This window comes from Symphodus melops, assembly GCF_947650265.1.
Source record: "Symphodus melops genome assembly, chromosome: 15".
NCBI classification, from domain to species: Eukaryota; Metazoa; Chordata; class Actinopteri; order Labriformes; family Labridae; genus Symphodus; species Symphodus melops.
In genome coordinates this window covers 7,963,947-7,987,962 of record NC_136705.1, presented here as the reverse complement: position 1 = coordinate 7,987,962, position 24,016 = coordinate 7,963,947, and the positions used below count along the sequence as shown (strand labels likewise).

Genomic DNA, 24,016 nt, shown 5'->3' with positions numbered 1-24,016 from the left:
TGGTCTTGACCGGTCTTTATATAAAAGGTACCATATATGGGGTTCATATATCTAATTTATGTGTCAACTAAAGTACGCTCACAATCGCTAATGTTTAAAAAAAGAGACTGTTTTCATGTACTGCCGCTACATGCAGGCTCTCTCATTTGCCTGTGTTTCTAATCCCCCACGAAGAGAGAAAAAACAAAACGAGCAGGGGTTCCACGTGTGCCAAGTCTGATCTGATTGGTCGGCCGATTTGCTATGTCGTAATTGGTCAGTCGTTTGGCTTTGTTCTTAGATACGTCCCCTTTTTACCATATTGGAAATGCTACTTTGTCAGTCCGAGGGGAGCTTGTGCTTGCAACAGCGAGCCAATCGGCTTGGATCCGTGACATCATGGGTTTGTGATGTCACAAGCCCATTTTCAACGAGGGGCGCTAGGAACCGTGCGATTCATGCGGCTAACAGGAGGAGATAGGAGAAGCCGCGTTTCGGTGGACTTTGGATTATTGCAAATAAATGCCTAAACATGCACAAGACAGTAAAAGTACAGTAATGCTTTCGAATCCCAAGACGAGACGGACACCTTCGTAAAATGGTCTTGAGAATGGTTTTGAGAACAAGACCAATTTCGAGTACAAAAACAGTTAGTCATAGTTTGAATTTTCATAAATGACATTTTTTGAAAGAGAGTTTTATTTAACGAAAATTAAGAACATAATGACAGATAATAACTTGTCATTTCAGGTATCAGACATCAGGAATATGTGGCAGACTTGTTGTTTTCAGTGCTGCATATGTTCAAGTCTGTGTTCAAAAAATGTTTCTTTCTGTTGATTTTTAATGATCTGGTTTCATTGGTTTTTCCTCTTCTGGAGAAATTAGAACTTTTTCTGTCAAAAGAGTGTTTTACTTTGTGCGCCAGCTACTTCTGTTAAATTCAGCCTGTGAACTTAATCACACAGTAAATGATCAAATGTGCTTCCTCTCTGTCCAACAGAATGACACAGACCAGGTCCCGTCAGGACCGTCCTTCGTGGTGGTGGTTGCCATTGACTTTGGCACCACGTCAAGCGGTTATGCTTACGCCTTCACTAAGGAGCCGGAGTGCATTCACACCATGAGGTACAACGAGCACTGCAATGCAGACACACACTGGAGGACAATGAGAGCGTGGGAGGGGCCTTAAAATGTAGTTTGCACCTGAAGTGAATTTTTAATACATCTATCCTCATCTATTTTCAATAGATTGATTGAAAAAAATCTGTTCTGAAATCCTGTAGCTCAATTTCTGAGTTTAATTACACATTTCTGTAAATGTTTGAAATGTCTTGTTTCTATTTCTTTGTGGACATTAGTATTTTTCTTTTATCTTTTCTTTGAAACATTACCCAGTAAGACATATATTCATTTACCAAAATGAACTTTTTCTCCAAAGAGCGTTTTCAGAGAGATGAAAATCTCTCACAAGATTTGAGAGTTGAAACCACACATTAAAGAGGAACATAACCCAGAAACCAGAGTCATTAATGCACAAGGTGTCTGAGTGAATGTTCCTCAGGTTTAAAGTGGGCGGGTCTGTGCACTGACTATAAGAGTGTTTGTCTTCTCTGTCTGTTGATCTGATCAAACCATGACATCGTTTTGGAATTTAATACATTTAATACAATACAAATACAAACTCTTGACATTTGAGTGTTAGCTTCAAGTGACTAAACAGAATTCATTGGCCTTGACTTATTCTCATATTTTTCCTTTGGAATCAACTAAATCTTTGTTGGTATTACATTAAACATAGTCAGTTGGGGTGGCAGTAGCTCAGTCTGTAGGGACTTGGGTTGGGACCTGGAGGGTTTCCGATTTAAGTGCCGATGCGGAGCAAGTCTGGAAATTGACCTGGTTAGAGAAGAGGTCCCAGTTTACTTCCTGAGTACTGCTGATTTGTCCTTGGGCAAGGCACTGGACCCCTAAACTGCTCATTACCTCTTTCCCGTTCAGCCCCCTCACTCTGACAGCTCTCCGTTAGTGCGTGACCCCAGGATTCTGTTTGTGTGTGTGTGTGTGTGTGTGTGTGTGTGTGTGTTTACAAATGCTCACCCTCTGAGACTCTCATGACCCTGTAGGTCAGCTCTGCTGCCCTCCGTGCCTGGCACCACGGGGGTTAACAGGCAGACAGGTGTTTAGTTGGCTGGCTCATGTGTGATTCTTCACATTCTCTGCATTGCTCTCTTAGGCTACATGGGTAGTGTAGTGTTTTAACGTATGTGTATCTTTAAATAGTTCCACTCTGCACTGTAAAATGCCTCAACTGATCCTGGAGATGTAAAGAGATTCCAGATAAATCTCTGTTTACCTAAAGTACTCTGTCTTCTATAACCTCATATACTGTGGGTGGTTAAGCTCAAACTGTTTGCCGCGTTTGCGGTGAAGTAAGGCTGAACGATTTTAGGAAAAGATTGAATTGCGATTTTTTTGGCAGAAATTGTGATTTCGATTTTTATCACGATTTTCTTCATTTACAAACATGACAAGAAATTAAATCATACCAGTTAAAACTTTAAATGCCAGAACTCTAAATTAATAGAATGAAAACTAAAGTTAAGAATTGATTTCAGATTTATTTATTAAGAAGAAACACACAGACGGTGTGATTTTCTTGTTTTTAGTGTCAGTTTGACTGATCTGATCATAAGTGTTGATATATTTTGTGCCTTTGGGGTTGCTGTAGGTGACTTCACAGAAGTTATGCAACAAGAGAAGCCAACAATGTCTCCATATTTTCTTCTAGCCATACGGCCGAAACATTTGCCTGTGAGCGTCATTTCATGTTCAGGTCTTGCATTGTTTATTTTGCTCCTTTGCTTTTCTGCCGACTCATTGGCTGGACTGCAGACTTCCCAGCCTTTACAGAGTGCTGCACAGACTCAGCAGATGAAACAAATGTTTCTTTGCAGTCAGCGTGTTGTAAAATATGTGCATGCTGTGTTCTTTTATGTAAGAATAGATTGAAATCAGAAGTGTAACCCCTAAAATGGACTCTCCCATCCCATTTGAATGTTACAAATCTGTACTCCATTAGTCACTGTAACATCTGTCTATTTCACATTTATTTTAGCCACATTTTCAGCCATCAAAGAACCTACCAAGTGACAGAAGTGCCTCTAAACCTTTAAAAGCAGTGTGGTTTTGTTTCCCTTTCTGGCAGTTTTCGGATCCCTCTTCATCCTGAAGCTTTGATTTGGCAGAGTCTCTTCTCACAGTCCTAAAATAAAGAGCTTCTATCATGTCGAGTACCTTTTGGGGAGAACAATATCAGACACATCCATCAGGACATTGCCGTAGAATTGCTCCCCTGACACGGCTCATTAGCTCTTACCATGACATAAAACTAAATCAGATATTTTACCCATTACTGCAGGATTTGCAGTATAAACAGCTCCAGATTCCCCTGATTATTTAGCTTGGGTGAGACCATCCTCTGCTGAAATCCTTATCCAAACAAAGGCTGGACTCAGGCTGCCTGTGTTGTTTCACTGAGAAGGTTTTTCAGTATATAAAGGAATTGAGAGGGAGAGTCCTCGGCTGTGCTGCTACGAGACATTCCTCACCCTATAGACCCAACATTAGCATTCATCAGCTGTCCTCACTGGTTGAGAGGGAAACAAATGCAGATGGAGAAGCGAGCTGTCCCTGATTACGGCCACAGAGACTGTGGTGGTGAAAGATTGGGACGGATAAAGCGTCTTCTCCGCACGTCTTCTTTTAGGAGATGCAGCTTCCAGACAGTGCTACGCAAATGTTTTTCACCTCAGTTGACCTCTGTCCAGTGAAATACATTGAATACCAAACACCCAGCATGACTCAGTGATCACATCAGTGACATGGTGCACACTGTTCTATGTGATGTGAGGGCGTGTTCTACTGATGGGCACGGACAGCTAGCCTGGCTCTTGTTGGTGTTTGGACCTACTTTATGAACCTGTATTCATTTTATAGTATACATATACATATATATATATATATATATTTATATATATATATATATATATATATATATATATATTTATATATATAGTCTTTATGTGTCATTTCTTGACACATTAAGACACCTTGGAGCACATCCTTCCAAAATCTTTGCAAAGATCAGGAGACGAATAAAGCAACACTTTTCTGGGACTGTTTCTGCTGAGTTGGTCTTTCTGCCCGACTCTTCCAAGAATTTGTTGAAATAGGAAGTAGCTCAGTCTGTGACCTGAGTTGGTACCTGGAGGGTTACGGGTTCAGGTCCCAGTGTGGACCAAATCTGGAAATTGCTTCGGTAGCTTGAGAGGGGCCAGTTCACTCCCAGAGCACTGCAGAGGTGCCCTTGAGCAAGACACCAAAGACACAACTAGTGCATGTTCATAGGATCCTGTTTATGCAAGTATGTGTAAGTCGTTCTTCTGTTGTTACTCTGCAATAAGACACTTTGCATTATAATATGTACAAATGTAGCTGATTGCATGAACATATTAACATATATTATTTAGTCTTGCACATATTAGTCTTTTATTACCCGTTTATGTTTTTAGCTAATTCTTATTATTTAATGTTTACATTGTACAGAGAGCAGCATGTGTGTTCAACATACATGGCCAATAAAGCTGATTCTAAATCTGATTCTGTTGCTGGTTAGGGGACAGTCACTCTGGCAATCTGTACCATACCATACTCAAGCATGATTGCCCCCCCGCTGTGCCATTCCCCCGCGGTCACACTGCCCCAGGGACTAACCATGCCTATTGCCTCGTGTACATAGCGTTGTAATACAGCACATGCATGCTTTATGTTATTATGAAGCGTGCTCATATAAAGGCAGGTTGATCATTTTCGAAAACTAGCAGGATTTTGTAAGTAGCATTCTCTCCGTGCTCCATCTTCAGCCACCTCACCTCTGTGCTCCCTCAAAAGCCACGCCCCTCACTTACATGCACAAGCACCATTGGTCCATGGTTTCAGCTCATGCTTTGAGTGTGGGCTCGTGCATGCAAGGGTTAGAGAGCGAGCAGGGAGACAGGGGGAATGATTGGTTCGTAAAACTCAACCCGAGTGTCGACATTGATTGAACGTTTTTTTTTCAACCCAAATCTTAAAAGGTGCATTTGGGGGAAATGACCTACCCTGCCTTTAACAGACCTAAAGAAAACATTAAAAAGAGACGCACAGTCAAGTCTGCGTCCGCACAGTGGAGAACAACAAGTGTTGCTGATGACCAAAGTGACTTAACTAAAACCAAAGTAAGATAAGCGTTCCTGTTGAAGGAATTATGAATTCATGTTTTCAAAGCCACACACAAGGAAATGACAACAATTACTTGAACATCTTATCTTGGTATAATTTGTTTGCTACATAACAACAGGCACATTAACATGTACGCACTGATAGATAAAGAATAGTGCAAATATAAGAAGGAAAACCTCAGATCACACCAACTCTACATATGTCACACGCCTCAGTTGTTCCATCCAGTTTTTCCCAGATCTCCTCAATTAGTTCTTCACCTCAGGTGCTCTGTGTGAGATGACCTCCATAATCCCATCATGCACTTCTCCCAAGGAACAGAAAGAATGATAATAATAGCTGACCTCCATTTATCCAGTAACATGTGGAGGCAGCCTCAATTAAGAATTCATTTAGCCGTTCTGACATCCATTAATGACTGATTTGATGATACAGAGAGGCATGAAGAGAAACGTGCTGACTGTGAACCAAGCACTGAGCTCGCAGTACATGTTGAATTTAGCAAAGGATGTCAGTACTAGACGAGAGCTGCTTTAGGTCCCTACGGTTTCCCTTCAGGAAACGATTTTCAACCTGCTCAGGGATCCAAAAGGCAACATTTGATTAACCCTGAAGACACTGCTGACACTGTCTGATTGTGATGATTGTAAAATGATTTATATCCTGGAAATAATTAGATATGATCAAATGATTGTATCAAAAATTAATGCAATAATTAATCTCCGTTGTTTTGTCATCCAACTTTCAATGATGAGCACAGAAAACAAATTGATCGAGAACTATTATGAATTAAGAAACCACATCTAAAGATCCTTGTTACGTACGTTTTTTTAAATATTTTAAGTCAGGTGTGCAGGTGGTTTGTTGGGGTTCGATCCCCAGCTCCTGCAGCCACACGTCTGAGGTGTCCTCGTATACGAAGCTTAACTCTTGAGTTGCTCCTGCTGCTTCATCAGCGGCGTATGAATGTGTATGAGTGGGATTAGTTACTTCTGATGGCCCCACCACATCGCTGCCTCTGGCGTCAGTGTGTGAATGGGTTTGCATGGATAGGTGTGACCTGCGTCGTAAAGAAACATACAAGCTCAAGTCCATTAACACTTGTAGTTTTGCTTGTGGGGATTTCTATATCAATTCAATAATACCTCATATCACTAAAATCTGTCCGACCTTGTCTGGTGTGTCAGTTATATTTGAGGTCTTATTGTTTGATTTTAGATCAATTTAAATCAGAATGATATGAACTATACTGCACATGTGTGTTTTAATAGCTCACTTCTCTCCTCCTAGGCGTTGGGAAGGCGGTGACCCTGGTGTGTCAAATCAGAAGACTCCAACCACCATCCTGCTCACTCCAGACAGGAAGTTCCACAGCTTTGGCTATGCTGCGCGTGACTTCTACCACGACCTTGACCCCAGCGAGTCTAAACAGTGGCTGTACCTGGAAAAATTCAAAATGAAGCTCCACACCACTGCAGTAAGGATGCAAATAAACCGCGCATACAGTCAATACATGACAGGCAGATCTGCAAGTTACTTCCTTTTTTTTTTATTTCAAGCATACTGAGCAGCACAAGTGCCTCACCTTGGCTGATGTTGCAGCACACTGCTCCTTCTATTTATTTTCATGAGGCATATTAGCCGGTGACTGTAGGCTCTGTCTGGACGCTGCTGTTCCATCAGCAGCGTGCCTCTGTGTCTGCTGTGCTGCTTTTATTCAGACATGTTTCCTTCTACTGTAATACAGCCGTACTTCATGCGGACATGACACCATAGCATGTGGATTACGCTACATTTAAATGACATGAATTTAAAGGTCCCATATTCTGCCCTTTTTAATATATCTATTTTATGTGTCGACTAAAGTACGTTCACAATCGCAAATGTTGGTTTTCATGTACTGCCGCTCCACGCAGCGTCTCTCATCTGCCTGTATTTCTAGCACTCAGTCCCCCATAGGGTCCCCCGAGTGCCAAGTCTGATCTGAGTGGTTGGTCAATCTGCTCTCTCGTGATTGGTCAGTTGTTCGGCATTGTTCTGAGAGATGTCCTGCCCCTTTTACCATATTGGGAATTCAGACTGTTGCTCTAAGCGGAGCAGCATGAGCTTGTGCTTGCTACAACAAGCCAATGGGCCTTGGATTAGTGACATCACACTGACATGATGTCACACTTCAATTTTCAACACGGGCGGCTAGGGGTCGAGCGTTACATGCAGCAACAGCTAACAGGAAGACGTGGGAGAGGTCGTTTTTTTGCAGACTTTGAATTTTTGCACATAGATGTGCCTAAACATGCGCAAGAAACCTGGAAAACACACTTAAGAACAAATACAACCAGAAAAAGCTGAATGTGGTACCTTTGACAGAAAAAGAGTAAAATAGGTGTCATCTCTAGGATCCCAGTGTGTGTGTGCATAACAAGAACAAACAAACACAAAGTGAGGTTTGAATAGTTTTTAGTCGATTTCGTTCAGGTATTCATTGCCGTGTTTCACAGTTGTCAGTTCAATTCAGTCCTATCAACTTGTTTCGACGCGAAAAACTCTGCGATATTGTTAGTGCTTTAGTTTGACCTACTGCACCAACACATTTTAAAATAAACACATGGAGGGAAAATGTCAGCAATGAGACCGCTGCTGTGTTAGACCTTAAAGAAACACCTCACATCCTGATTTTCAGTAACATTTTAAAAAATCGAAATAAATCGGCCTGTATTGAAATGTACTCACACACAGTCATTAAAAAAAATTATGATGACATTAGATGATAGAATTGAGTCCTGACCTTAAAATCAGGGGTCAAATTGAATCATTCATTTGTTGAATCATCAAATCTCTAAATCTTATGCTAAATCTGTGATCTTTATGCTAAATCTGTGATCTTCAGTGGGAAGCAGAAGGCTTGGAGCCCAGAGCTACATAAAGGGAAGAATGAATCAGAAAGGTGCAGGAGACCACCATCATATGTTTGCTTTCGGGCTGTGCATCGATCATTGTTAATAAGTATAGGACAATACCAGACGTTTCCTTTAGTGGGACGATTGAGCTGGAGAAAAGGTCATGGGCTTACAGAAGCCATTAGGAATCATCCTCTGGTCACCATCAATATTTGATTGCAGTCTGGCTGTCGGCTGTTGAGAGTCACTGGAAAGACTCAAATAACACAAATCAACATCTTACAGGAATCAAATCAACACAGGAGAACAACATTATATCTCATCTCTACATGAAGACGTGTCTCCTGCTCCATTCAGATTGATGTCCTCTGTAAAACTCTTAACTTGTGCACCTTCTCCTTGCAAACAGAATCTGTCCATCAGCACAGATCTCCATGCAGCCAATGGGAAGCGAGTGAAAGCGCTGGATATCTTTGCATATGCGTTGGCCTTCTTTAAGGAGCAGGCGTTGAAGGTGAAATACCCCCCATCATCATCACGCATGCATTCACTGTTGTTTTATATACTGTATACCATGCATTTCTCTTCATGACAATCTATAGCTACACTGTAAAAAAGTACGAATCATCGAGCAAATGTTCATCAATTGGAAGAATTTAATGAAGATGTAGTTAAGGACAATTAAATGACATTTCTCTGACCTGTTATACATTTGTATGAATTGAAATGATCTCTGAGTTTCCTAACCTGTAGGTTGTGTTTGACTTGTCCTACCACAGGAGCTGAGTGATCAGACAGGTGGAGATTTTAACAACGACGACGTGAGATGGGTGATCACTGTCCCTGCCATCTGGAAGATGCCTGCAAAGCAGTTTATGAGGGAAGCTGCCTATAAGGTAAGCTGAGAAAGTTCTTTCAGGTTTTGTCCTCAGACTTCTGTTTTTCGTGCCGAAAACTAAAATTACCAGACTTCTTACCTGAGAGGTAATGAGAGGTACAGGAAGCAGGAGCTGTGCGTATGGTTCTCTAACAATGGTCGTCTGACACGACAAACATTAGCACAAAAACACATACATGTTAGCATAGCTTCCATCAAGAAGAAGAGTCCGAGGAGGAAAGACGCCACTGATGCTGCATTGTTTTACATCAGCGAAGACACGGTACTTGTAGTGATTCTTTATTTATGCAGGTCTAGGTTTCACTATGCACACATACACACTGTACATTACAGGTGTGCTAGCTTGAAATAGAGATGCGTCCATGTTGCACTCATGTTACGTGTCATGCCAATGTAACATGAACATTAGCTGCATTCATTTTACTGACAAACATACTGAGCATGGCCATTGTTTTCAGGGAATATTTCAAATCAGCGATATGTGATTTTGATGAAAAAAAAAAAATACAGAAAATGTAGTGACACAATATTGAAGTGAACAAGCACACACACACACACACGCACATACACACACTTAGTGACCTCCAGACTGTAGTGAAGGTCACAAAGAGGGAGTCAAAGTCCTCGATGTGGAGACATAAGAGGAAGCAGAAAAGAAAGAAGGATGGCTATATTGGCCTGATGTATATAGACTGTCCTCACAAGTAGAGATTTTATGAGTTTGTGTGCGTGTGTGTGCGTGTCCCCAGAGTGGTCACCTGGGTGTGGCTGTCTGCAGTAATAAGAAGAGGCTAAAGGGGGATGAGAGGAAAAGACAGGAAAGCAGTGATTGGATGTGAGAAAGTGGTGTGTGTGTGTGTGTGTGTGTGTGTGTGTGTGTGTGTGTGTGTGTGTGTGTGTGTGTGTGTGTGTGTGTGTGTGTGTGTGTGTGTGTGTGTGTGTGTGTGTGTGTGTGTGTGTGTGTGTGTGTGTGTGTGTGTGTGTGTGTTGTGAATTTTCAGGGGGGAAGGGATTGAAGGATCTGACCTTCATGAAAATGGCACGAAGGAGCCCGACTGATGTTCAAGTTGTGCTGTTGACATTTAATCTGACTCTTGCTACTTTAGTACTGACAGCTGTTTACCTTGTGTTGATATGTATACTGATACATTTGTGCTCTAAGATTTAAACGTCCATTCTTTAACAGCTGCACCGTGTGTCACCATTTATGAACTCAATCACAAAATGCTTGATGGAAACCTAGCAGAGCAATTTAAAATGTTGCTAGACGTCATCTACATTTGGACTACAAAGGTTCAACGCCACCAGTTTCTGTCCAAGGCAAAAAAAAAGTCACCTGATCTGAAAAAAAAAAATGATTTTAAGAGATGTTAAGGCTTGAGAGCTTTATGAAGAGTCAACATTATAAAGCTGTGCACTGTTACTGCACTCACCTGCTTACGATCGTTTTCTCTGTCAAGTCACTAACAGTGAGAACTACAGCTGCAGGTTGGGTACAGCTGGTAAAACAAGGCGAAGAAGCTGCCTTGAGCTGAGGTCGATATGCAGATTTGCTGATTCTTCTCAGAGTTCTTCTCTCTCTGATTAGACACAGATAAATATGTAATAATACCCACACAGAAAATCTGCATATCGCCCTAAAATCATGATCCCTTTGTTTCTGTGACCAAAACAAAACATTCAAATTTCTCATTCTGGAATATTCCACATTCATGTTTCCCAGCTGTTTACCCCATGATATCATCCTTTTCTCCAAATCACATCCCTCTGTGTGTGCGTGTGTGTGTGTGTATACGTGTGCTGAAAGAGAAGCAGTGGAGGAGAGGAGGAGGGATGTAGAGGAGGACAGAAACAGAGCAGTTATCTGCAGTAGGGCTGGGGGGGGGGGGGGCGGGGGGAATGCAGGACTGAGCTGATGGAGAGAGAAAGTAAGCAAAGGGGAGCGCTGAGCATCTGCAGTGACTCAGCATCAGGCAGCATGGATCATTTGATTGGCTGTTCATGGAGGACAGCACACTGTTACCACTCCTCCTCCTCCTCTGATGTCATCATCTGTTCGCTCGCCTCAGCCCATTACTCCACCCATAGCACTCTCTCTTGCCCTTTCTTCACCCCTCCTCTCCTTTGATCCGTCCCTCGGGTCTTATCTCTTTTTTTTTTGACAATTACTCATTTCTGTTTTAGTGTCTGATTTGTGAAATAAGCCTCATTCCTCACCAGCAGCTTTTAACTAGAACATTGTGCTAACATGGACACATTTTTGTCCATTATTTAAACTATGAAACTATACTCACAGACATCAGTCTGCCCGCTCTATAAAACTTAACTCGCTTCGCAATAGCAGCTGTCAGCACGCTGCACACTCGCATTTAAAGAGGCGTTTCAGGAGTATGTGTTCTATCACACCCTGAACAACCTGAGGACTATTTTTATGCCTGGAGCACTGAAGTACGTGTGTGGGTTCTGAGCACTGGCAAAATGTGGGTGACCTACAGTCAGAACTGTTTCTGGAAGCATCCTGTGTAGACGGAGGCGGAGGCTGCTGCTTCTGCTGCTACTCAGTGTGCATGTACTGAAAAGGCCCTGTGAGAGCCCGACATGTAACAACTACCTAAGATGTAACAAGGACTCGAAATGTTCTAAAAAAAAAAGTATTAAAACCCAAAATATACTATAACTGGTCGATAATGTAAGAAAATGCTGAGCCCAAAACATAGTAACTTTTTGCAACTTTTTTTTTAAGTTATTACATTATGGAGCATCTTCTAATGTGTCTTCTAATTATCTAACAACTTGTTACATTTTATGCAAAAAGTGATGACGTTTTGGGCTCAACATTTTGTTACATTATCGACCAGTTATCACATTATTATTATTATTTTATAATTATATATATTTTTTTTTTATAACATTTTGGGTCATTGTTACATTTCAGGCTCTAACACACCACACAAACACTCATCACACCGTACGTCAGAGCATATTCTATGCATCTACTTGCTGCTTTTTGTTTGTCCTGAGCTGTTTCATGTACCTGTGGCATTGATCTCTCTGAAGAGCCATGGTTGTATCATCCATAGGTCTCTGTATTGCTTAATCTCCTATCCGTGCCACAGACCTCTTCTCTTTTATGCTCCATGATTTAGCCGTCTCCTTGTGCTGCTCGATTTCTCGGGGAGATTTGGGGTGTTTAATGGTCATTTCCCCGTCTTTCCTCTGCCCCCGTGTAGTCTGGTCTGGTGTCCCGTGAAAACCCAGAGCAGCTGATCATCGCCTTAGAACCTGAGGCAGCATCCATCTATTGCCGCAAACTCCGCCTCCACCAGATGGTGGACCTGGATTCTAAGACCACCCAGAACGGCATTAGCCCCACTGACAATGTGGGCAGCGGAATGACCCAAGGTACGTCCCATCATCCCCGACATCACGTGGAGCTGATCATGTTGGTATAATGACTCAATGAACTCATCATATTCACTGACTCCATGCGTCCTCGATCATCTGTTACACACAGTCCTTTGGGTTGAATGCATTCTAACATTGTAACTGTTTTTCCTTCCTTCCTCCATAGTTTCTCCAGGTAATGGTAAACATGCTGTCTTTTTTCATTCAGACAGGGACTGCATGGGGCTTCTCATGCACAATCACTTTTCATTTCTTTCCAAACACCATGTATCCACTTTACTTTATCTCCTGTGAGATTCTCTCCCTTTAAAACCAAGTGCACATGATTTATGATGGGAAGTTCAGTGATAGATTATTCACATCTCTGGTTTGATTACAGCGCACTCATATATGCTCCCAGAACACAATCAGAGAAGTACACAACTGAACTTAAAAGGAGCAGTATGTAACTGTCATGCAGCCTCAAAGAACATTGGAGAGAGCCGTCTCCTCCCTGGAGTCCATGTGGACGCAGGTTTCATAGACATGAAAGCTTCTATATTTATCCAGCATCAAAAGCATCTTGCCACCGTCTGATTGTGGAGCTTATTTCGAAAAAATGCAAAGGCTTTTTAGGTTATATCTGAACCAGTCTGCTTTCACTGCTGTAACAACTGTTGGTATACAGTTTCCGTGGCCATCCGAGGGGTGTCACAGCGGTGTGGGGGAGTCTGAAACCGCCTCCCTTCTCTGGTCAAAATAAAAACAAACCCCTCAGGACCTGAACCGAAACTCAGAAAGAAGACAAACTGGCTGCTACGCTGTTGTCAGAGAAGCCAACATCACATAACATCTTTCCTTAATGTCGGATGATACACAGTCGTCTTGTCATTTAATTATTTAATGTTGACATGTTGCTCCTTTAAAGTCATACAATGTACTTGAACAAAGATCTGAGCATTGCTTAAGACAAATGTACATGACTAGAAAAACGGTCCCACATAGATACTAAACACGTAAACATCAATCCAACCAACAGCAAAGAGTGAGTTGAGCGATCGCTCATAAGTCACAGGTACATCGAAATAGTCATTACTGTGTTGTCTCTGATCATTATTCTCTCACCATTTAAAATAAATGTTAAAATATTTTAAATCTAAACCCTCTTAACAGCAGGTCTTACCCTCCTTCAAACACAGGTCTCACATTTTTACATGGCCATCTTTTTTCCCCATCGACCCCAACATACCACATCACAACTGTTGTGTCCCAAAATCAGTCACCTTGAACTACTTGACCGTGTCCAGGGATTTCAAATCAGAAGCCATTTGAGGAATGTTAAAAAGTGTTACATGTCGTTCAGACAGGACTGTAGACATTACTTCAGTATACTCCACAGTTAGAAGTGAATGATTTTGGACACAGCAAATATAACATGAAGCATTTCTCACCTCACATCCGTCGACTGTCACCAAGGATGTCATGTAATATAGATACTTCATGTGATAGGCTGGTGTCACCTGCATCTTCCTGCCCAGTCACATCATATTATTGTCCTTTTATGTCACCAGACAAAGTGCTCCAGTTCAGGACTCTGTCAAAAAAGTTCTTCTTAGATCTCTTTAGTTGTATCAGTTGGATTTATGTGTGGGTGTTGATTTTGTTATCGCTTCAGTCAGTGTGTAACTGTTTTATGTTTGCATGTCTTTTTGTGGACCATAGTGCCTCACTCAGCAACTTGACTGAACTTTATCATCAATGTTTTTATTATTGATACTGAAGGATAGTTTGAGCATAACTTACGTCCAATCTGTTAAAGAATCTGTATAAAAAAGCAGCCTGCAGACAGATGTTTACCTGAGCTGTTTGGGTTTATTTATGTGGTTCCAAATATTATTATCCAGTCGCGGTTCAGCAAGTTTTGACCGTAGACGTAAACGTGTATGGAGAGCAAAAGAGGACAATTTTACTTTGATGTGAAACTCTTTAAACGTACATCTTCATCAATGATCCACTCTAAGATTTTTCCTTTTAAGTCCTACGCCTTTCTTAGTTTCAGATGTTGCTGGTGTGTAAACAAAAGCAACAAATGGAAAAGGGAGTCCATGATGTCCCCTTGGATACACTGGAAACTCCAAAAAATGTGCCGTCACTCCCTGAGGCTGCATCGCTGATGGACGATAGACAACAGGCCCTAAAACCTACACAAACGTTTGAAAGTGGGATACAAAAATCAAAGGAAGCATCTCATGTAGAAAAGAAGGATAGAAATATAATTCTGTTCTCTTGGCATATTAATACATGTACTGTGATTAGCCAGGCTAGAAATACTAGCCTCACTACAGTTGAGAGAAAAAAATTACTTGTTGACATATATTGAAGTAAACTCATTTACCGCCCTCTGACACTCAGCTAACATCGCCAGAAGGCCAAAATAACAAAAGTACACCAGGTAGCCGTTTGACTAGTTTATCTCCAGAACTTGAAAGCAAACGGTTTTCTGTTTTCCTTTTTTTTTACAGCTTCAGTCCAAACACTGTTTACACACTGTCTGAACTGCTTTAGCCGCAGGCCAGGGCTTTTATTTGAAGACATGTTCCGTATGCTCGCGGACTGTGTAATGAGCTGTTTGAGCTAATGATGTTCAGTGTCACGGGTGCGGGGCAGAAAACAGGGAGGAGGACCCAAGTGCAGAAAAAACAAAAATATTTATTACGCAAAACGCAAAACAAAAACTTACTTAAACAATAAATCCAAAACTTCTCAAATCAAGCGGAGCAAAAACAAAGTAATCCAAATAAGCAGGGAGACCAAATGACAAAGGCTCAGACCACACAACTACAAAAGACAATGAACCGACACAGAGGGTAAAAAAGACAGAGACTAAATAGATATGAGGTAATTAGACACAGGTGAGACTAATGACACAGGTGAGGACAATCAGGGCAATCACACAGGTGGGAAACTCAAGGAACAAAGAACACAAGAGCAGAACACTGAGGACAAGTACAAAGTAAAACCCAACACTGACAACGCCACCTAAACCAGATATTACAAAATAAAACAGGAAACACTAAAGATTAGACTGAAAACACAACACAGGAAATAAACTTAGAAGCAACATAGGAGGACACAGGGAAACACACTAAAGACTAAAGTAAACACAAGACTATGAAACATTAAAACACAAGGGAAACAGTCAAAACTAGGAAACAAACAGAACACCAAGGAAAGAAAGAAAACTGAAACACAGAACCAAACCATGACATTCAGCTTGAAACACAGCACGAGAGAAGCTTGCAGAACAAATCAAGATCTTATTATTCAATCTTTCTTGTCAAAAACAGATTCTTAATTATTATTTTTAATGACAAATAAATGGTAATTACTTTTAGGAGACAAATCGTATGTTACAGTGACCTGAGGTTGTTTATCTTAAGGAATCCTGTCATTTAATTTGGTAGTAAAGAACTTGAGAAGATACTTTCATATTGCTACAATCCTACAGGAAGATCTTCCTGATTATTTCGGCTCTGAATGGCCCAACTTTTCAGCCTTCGCCATCGACAGGACAGCTGAAGAGAGAGATGGTTGAGGAAGGGAGGGGGATAAGAGGGAGAGAGGAAGGGAGGGGGATAAGAGGGAGAGAGGAAGGGAGGGGGATAAGAGGGAGAGAGGAAGGGTGGGCTAATTTGCACCAAATGGTTGCAGGCCCGGAGTTGAACCTGTCACTCCCTGCCGAGCTGAACCAACTTAACCCCCTAAACCACAATTTTAGGTCTGACTATTTTCGTTCAACTCCTTCTAACAAAAAAATAAAGATTTTGATAATCCAATGGCAGACAGTGAATTGAGTATGAAAGTCATTCAGACTCTAAATTAAGTCATTACAGGCCCTCGGTTTGAAACGAGTGGGAATCCTCTTATAGCTGTCAGCAGGGTAAATAATAAAACCACTGCTTCTTTTTCTTGTGGACATGACAAGTATTCACACTGAGGAAACCTCCCACTTATATTTTCATTGAAAATGACACTTTACAATATGCACATTACTTCTAAAGTGATTTATCTGCCGTGATAAACCCGTGTTGACACAGACAGTTTTCTTTAATGTGAGGCTGACATCATGTTAAGTGTAGACCTCTCTCATGCCCTCTGTGAGGCTAATGAGAACAGAAGAGTTGTCTTTCCTTCTCTGTATTGTTTCCTTCATGTGAGAGGAAATGTCCCTCTGACATTCACTTCTGCCAGGTCTTCCTGCTATCAGCCAGTCAGCAGCAGGTTACTGCGCTGCACTGTGATGCAAATTACATAATCTTTAGTAGTGGTTGTTCAGAAGTAGTTTTTTCCAGGTGTTTTAAGAAAATGTTCTAATATCAAAATTGATGCAAAAACATGTATTCATTGACCTTCCCATTAAAGCAGCATGATTGATGAATGTTCTTGCTGCCCTCTTCGCATGGTTGTCTTTAGAAATGTAAATGTGTTTTATAAAAAACCAGCTCAGAAGGTAACATTAAGGTTTGATCACATGAAACAAAGTTCCTTATTTATTTTGCCTCAACGTTCTGTTTCACATTATAACCTGTCCCTGTCACTGCATGTTCTCACTTTGAGCAGCGAGATCGGTCAGCAGGTTGGGACTACAGCTGCGATATTTCACAAGGAAAGCAAAACATAAAAAAAAAAAAATCCTCATAAGACTTAAAATTTGTTCACATAAACTCAAACTTTCGTTCATGCTATTCTCTTAACATGGCTGATAAAAACAGATATTCGACTCTTATTCAATACATAAGAGGCCCGCACGACAAACTGATGTTAAACCCCAGTTTGAATTCTTAATGTGCTTTAGACATGGTCCAAAAAGTGGCCAATCGCCAATGTCTTCATCAGAAAATGCTACATTTGTTGAGGCGTTTTGCCGAAATTATTATATTGAACGCGCATGTCCGTGTTCTTCTCAAAGCCACTGACATGCCTCACATCTTGTTTGTAATTTCAAAATGTTACTTAGAGATATAATATACAGATACAGCAACAGTACGGCAGCTTTCAGTTACGACTCCCGCTTGTAGAGGTCTTTGGCCAACATCCTGGGTTTCCTTGACGGCTCTTTAATGGCGGCCGCCACAACAAGACACGCCCCGTTGCTACAATAAAAGTACGAATTTCTGTAGCTTTGAGAAGTGTTGCAAGGAGGTAATGTAAGTACTCAACAAAATCAGTCAATGTTAAATGTGTTTAGATATTTAAAGTGTTGCAGCAGGAAAACGACAATAAGAAGAGCATGCATGTGAGTGCAGATCAAAAAGATGTTAGGTGTTATTGCAGAATAGAAAAGAAAACTATGAAAATAATACAAAGTATAACATAAACTTTACACCCATTAACTACCAAACATAAAAACATACAGGGCATTCAGACATGTTGTGAAGAATGTCCTCTAAACTCTGTCAGCCCGAGTCATGACATTTAGTCCTCATGCTTGTATTTACATGAACATGTGTTGAACAGGTAAATGACTGGTTTAGTGTTGGGGTAAACTCAGTTCTTGAGGATGTAAATGTCACATGTTATGAACGTGGATCAGACAGACTTGCTCACAGTGTGGACACGCGTGCACCTCAGCTTGCAGCTTGCCTCACAACACCCCTGTATACGAGCCCCACGGCTTCACACAGCAGAGCTTCACGCCTTCATCACACTCACCAGAACATTCTCTCTCTGTTAACAACCAGCTAAGGAGCATGTTCGGCGCAACCGGCAGAGCCGCACATTTTTGGTGGAAAATGTCATAGGGGAGCTTTGGTCGGAGCTGGAAGAAGGTAGAGTCTTTCTCTTCTCTTACTCATCTGTTTACTATTTCCTTTTCCTTGACCTTTAGGGTAAATACTCTCTCTGTTTCCTTGCTGCTTATCTGTCATGTTAGGAACTAGATTTAGATGTTCGGTAGTAGTAGAAACAGCATGCTTTAGGGAACAATCTAGAACCATTAAGAACTTTAAGGAAGCATCAAAAGTAAATATGAAATAATGTTCTTTTTTATGTTTTATCCATTGTGTTTTGTTGTGTTTTTTATTTGATTGCATGTTTTTGTTGTTTGTCCCCAAAAGAAGTTCCTTTCTTTTTAACTAACATTTACTTTACAGAGGCCATGCACATGGGTCAGTTAGGATTGTTTTGTTGCTAAGAATCTGGGAGAACTGCAGAGTCATCAGATTGTTAGCGTCAAGAGAAACACAGTTTAACGGAGCTCCAATAACCATCAGAAGACTTTGTTCACGTAAGACAATCTGTCGCTAAGAGAAACGTTTCAATGAGGGATTATCAGGAACATTTCAGGTGTCCATACTTTCATTTCCCCTGCATGCAGACGTTCACATGATCTGGATATTACTCTGGTTTAGTCACGTAAACATGCAGGTATAAACACTGATTTTACTCTTCAACATCAGTGCAAAGAAATAAATGAGAACGTACCAGACTTCTGGGCCCGTATTCACAAACATTCAAAGAACCCTCTCGGAGAGCTCCTAGCTTAGCTCAAAAATTCCAAACAAGGATCCTCTGCCTTGGAGAGGCTTAAAAACATTTTAGAGCAACTCTGAACAAGGAATGGACAGAAACGTTTATCTCAGGGAGGAGGTGGAGTTGACCCAGTTACTAGGTTTTTTTCAGATTAATCAACAAAGAAATGGAGATAAAAATTCTGTCATAGAATCTAGTCAGACATTGTGTAATTATAAACGCTTACAAATGATCATCTGTGTGATCATTTGTCAGATCTGCTGTTAAAGTATGCAGCCTACAAGCTGTTTGAAACCCCACGTTCGTCACGTGAACTCACGTGCAGCAGCTTCTTCACCTGCTCATTGTTACATCAGCCGGTTAAGGGCCTTAATTAGTGATTGGATGCACCTGTGGAGGTAATTGCATGAAGGGGAAACTCAACATGCATGTCTCACTTTAAAGTACAAAAACATCATAGAAATTAAAACATTGAAAATGTTTGCACAAATCATTTGTGTGTTCAGCCCGACTATGAGTCAATAAAACTCTTCATGTCGTGTTTAATATTTATTTATTTATTTATTTCTCTATTTTCTCCTCCTATTTGAAGTCCTCCTCACTACTTGTAACGGTTTGTACACCTGAGGAGCTCTGTGAAGGGCCAAGACACTTTTTGAATATGTTTTATCTTTAAACGGATCCAGCCTGAACTAAGAGGGGAAATTCGTCCTGATTCTGAGAATATTTTCTGACACTTGGAGCAACTTTTGGTTCTTTGGAGGTTTCGTGAATAAAGGCCCAGATTTTTAAATTTATTTTAATTGTAAATAGACCATGTGAAATGTTAAACATGAATATTTCCATTTCTACCAGTTAGCTTAGAGCTATTTTACAGATGCAGTCCCGAGGCAGGTCCAAATTAAAACAAAAAAAAAACCTATAACTAACTAAGCACAGTATCCCGGAGGAGCACAGCTCAGACACAAAATATGTGCGCACACACACACACACACACACAGAATATTTGATTCAAGAAAGCTGTAAGCTGTTACCAGCTCAACTTTGTTTACTTTTCGTGTCTGTGCCAAAGACTGCTGGATTTCTTATCACTCAAACACAACCGATTGCTCTCCTAAAATACAAGCTGCCAGTAAAACAATCATTTCTCCGAGGCTTGTCCACCATGCATCTATTTTCTAATTTTTCAAAATAAACTCGCAAATTAAAATTAAAAGAGCTTTTATAGTGAAGTAATTATGTATGTTGCTTTTGAATGTAATCAGAAGAGCAGCACATCCACATGTAGTTCAGTGACCGATGGATTCAAGAAAAAAAGCATTGACTTTGAATGTGCGTCACTGTGTACATTTCTTATGTCCACAATCACGTCTTTACCAAAGCGCTCCCTGACTCATCCAAGATCTCTTCTTTCATCCTCTCACCTTTGTGCCGCAGAAATGTAGGTCAGCTGTTCTCGCCGTGCTCTGCTTGAAGAAGCTAAAGTGTCACAGAGAGGCACATCTCACCTCCTTTAGAGACGTTTGTAAAAAGAGCTGAGCTGCGGCTTCATGTCATTTTTGATGATTCTCTTTGTAGGTGACCGTTATGTGGTGGTGGATTGTGGCGGGGGGACGGTCGACCTGACGGTCCATCAGATCCGTCTTCCAGAGGGCCACCTAAAGGAGCTCTATAAGGCCTCAGGTAAGAACACACATCTCTCTTGTTATGAAGCTGAGGTTACATCTTATTTCGTATCCTTTAACTAACACACTCCCGTCTTTCCCCAGGCGGTCCCTACGGCTCTATCGGGATCGACTATGAGTTTGAGAAGCTCCTGTGTAAGATCTTTGGACAGGATTTCATCGATCAATTTAAGATCAAGAGGCCGGCAGCATGGGTGGACCTGATGATCGCGTTTGAGTCCCGAAAGAGGGCCGCCGCCCCGGACAGAACCAACCCGCTCAACATTAACCTGCCCTTTTCCTTCATCGACTACTACAAGAAGTTCAGGGGGCACAGTGTGGAGCACGCCCTGCGCAAAAGCAAGTGAGTACATGCAGAGAGTCAGGGACCAAACAACAGCTAAATACTGTGTTGAGCTTACGAGCGTTGGTGCTATCAAAGATCGTAACTGGAGACAGACGTCGCATTTTAAACGGCTCAAACAAAAGGAATAGTGCCAACGGGTTTTTTCTGGCCTTTTTTACCTTTATTGGATATGACCACTGAAGAGAGGCAGGACATGTAGTCGGGAGAGAGTGGGGGATTGCATGCAGCAAAGGCTCATGGTTGAATTAGAACCTTTGGGACTCTGCATTGAGGACTATCGCGTTCGTATATGTTGATGCGACATATTTGCCAGACTACCAGCGCCCTGGTGACAACATGTTTATGTATAATTGTCGGAACAAAAGCTGACCGGTTTCTCGAAAATGTAATGTACTCATCCTGACTTCATTAACGAACACAGCATAGACAGAGAAGATAATAATGGAGATATCATTTTCCCTTCCGGCCATTGAGCACGATAACGATTGACTTTTTGACCGTCATGGAGTGGTGATTTTAACGGCCTCGTCTCATGTCTGTGTGGATTTGTCATTACCCCACAGTGAGGAACATTAAAAGATGTTTATACGGCTGAAACTGAAGCTCTCGGTGGCCCCCAGACACTCGTCTGACGCCTGACTGGAAGCACTCAGTCTGTCTGGTGTCTCGTGTCGCGGGAAAGAGTCGAAAGGGGGGCAGACATCAGCACAGGCTTATAAGCAAATTGCGCACTTACGCATTTGCACGCACCGTTCACGAATTAGACACATGGGATCGGCGCAGATGGATACTATGGATTCTTTCAGGATTCATTATTTGACTGGTAGACTCCATCAGGCACAGGGAGCCTCAAGAGACAGGACTGGGAGTCATAGCTCACAAAGAATAAATCCATGTCAGTGTGCACAGGCTGCAGGTCTGAAATGTGCTGGTTGAGAGGAGAGGGGTCAGCTCACTCTTTAAAATAAAAGTGAAACAGTAGTTTAAACTTCATTCATATCTTTATAAAAACAGAACATTCTACACAGTCTGATTTTATAATTGCTGGTTCATAGATGTTGGAAAGGTCAAGTTTTTTTTTAGAAGTCATGACTGAGCATGTGTCTTATTTCTCTCTCCTCTTCACTTCAGTGTGGATTTTGTGAAATGGTCGTCTCAGGGGATGCTGAGGATGAATCCAGACGCCATGAATTCCCTCTTCAAGCCCACCATAGACCACATCATCCAACACCTCAGTAAGCTATAAAGAGAACTGCTTCACCTCAACACACACTCCCAACCGTTTGTTGTAAAACAACAACAGAAACTAACATGTTTTCATTCAGTTGACTTTAATCCAAATCATCATTATTGGCTCAATGTAAAACTACTGTAAACAACGTTTTGAAGGAGGCGTTTCACACATCCAAATATCTCATGAATTAAATCCAGCACACTACTCTTGCTAAGTAACATAATTAAAATCAAGTTTTATTGTCAAGTTAATTTACATATACAAGGAATTTGTCTTGAATTTGTTTTATAAGAAAAATCACAGCAGTCAAGTTAGTGTTTTGTTTCGTGTTTTGCCTTCATATATGTGAATACTGGCGTGAGTGACTGCACACGACTGCTGCTGATTGAGAGACACTTGTAATTAGACTCAATGTCCCACACCTGAGCACTGTGACAGCAGGCGGAGCGTTGTCTACTTAAGAGCATGGTGGGGGAACTGCTCGAGGACACACTTGACAAAAGATCAGAGGGAGTGAAACGTTGTGATTTCTTTCAAAGAAGTTGATGATTCTTAGCACGAGTAGTGTGCTTGGTTTCTTCTTTTCAAAACTACAGAAAACACAGAACTTTGAAGATGAAGCTTGTACTCACAGTTTCATTAAAATATCTCCAGTGAACTACTCCAACTGTAGTCAACACACAATTTAAAGTTTCCGCTACTAAATTTGATTTAACCTTTTAGAAATGTCGAGGCATTCAGAGGAATTTGGTTTTGTTGTTTTAAAAGAGAGGGCTGATCTTGCCCTTAAATCCTCCAGCCTACATAATTCATAACTTCCTACACCAGAGGAAAGTAGGTCACAGCACTTAAGCACGCATCGTCCTGTTTGGCTTTCCTCTATGAGCACTGTGAGTGAAAAACTCATGAAATGTGTATCAAATGTTCCTACAAAGGAAACTGTGACTGAGGTTCTGATTGAGCTGAGAACCGAACACACAAATCTTCCTCCAGTCAGCGACTCCATCAAATGTGTTCATGCTACTATCTTTATGGAGCGTTTGTCTTTTTGAAAAGTTAAACGCTTCACGATCACTCGCGTAGAGTCATATACGGCCTCAAGATCTTTACACACGGAGTCCGCTTTTGTTTGTCTGACGCACATTCAAAAATAAATACGGCCCCATGTTATGTCCATCATGTTCGCACACTGACTCTGAAACTTTCTTCTGTCATTTTATCTTTCGTAACAAGTTCAGTGTTCGTGTGGAAGCGATGGGGATAATTCTGCAGCTCTCCTTTAATGACAAGTTAAACTTGTCATCATCACTCTGGTCTTAAATAATGTTCTTTTTTTTTTTGCCAAAAAACGCATAAAAGAACACATTCAGTGTGCTAAGATTGAATCCTAATAGCATAATGATGACGTTCATCCACATGACTTTGCAGGAAGTGTTGATGAGCAGCACATCTCTGCTTCAACGTAAAGGACGATTTCACTATCAATAAATCAACAGCACTTTCATCCTGACACTTGAGAAGTGAAAGCCTGCTCAGCCTGCTTTAAAGCTCCTGTCAGAGGCATGTTGTTTTACTGAAGCCGGATTCGGATGAGTTCGATGAAATTTGTTTCTCACAGGGAAAAGTTGATGGTGTCATCTCTTAAACACTTGAACAAAAACTCAAGTTAAATCCAGGATTTATATATTCAACACACACGTTTTCAGTTTCTAGGATTGGCAGCCTTCTTGTTTAAAACGGGGGAAAAAATCCATGATGAAACAAAAAAAAAAAAGAATT

At 41.2% G+C, this 24,016-nt stretch overlaps 1 protein-coding gene across 2 annotated transcripts in view; it reads left to right on the top strand.

Annotated features, from left to right (window-relative positions):
• hspa12a (heat shock protein 12A) overlaps positions 1 to 24,016 on the top strand; it is a 55,593-nt gene that overhangs the window by 25,759 nt on the left and 5,818 nt on the right. Inside the window, exons 3-11 of one of the 2 annotated variants that reach the window (XM_079362992.1) lie at positions 983 to 1,107; positions 6,553 to 6,739; positions 8,569 to 8,673; positions 8,939 to 9,055; positions 12,288 to 12,459; positions 18,183 to 18,269; positions 20,551 to 20,655; positions 20,742 to 21,000; positions 22,135 to 22,238. In XM_079362992.1, coding sequence (XP_079219118.1) covers positions 983 to 1,107; positions 6,553 to 6,739; positions 8,569 to 8,673; positions 8,939 to 9,055; positions 12,288 to 12,459; positions 18,183 to 18,269; positions 20,551 to 20,655; positions 20,742 to 21,000; positions 22,135 to 22,238 — 1,261 coding nt within the window. The remainder of the gene's footprint in view (positions 1 to 982; positions 1,108 to 6,552; positions 6,740 to 8,568; positions 8,674 to 8,938; positions 9,056 to 12,287; positions 12,460 to 18,182; positions 18,270 to 20,550; positions 20,656 to 20,741; positions 21,001 to 22,134; positions 22,239 to 24,016) is intronic. The other variant, XM_079362993.1, reaches the window with a different exon arrangement.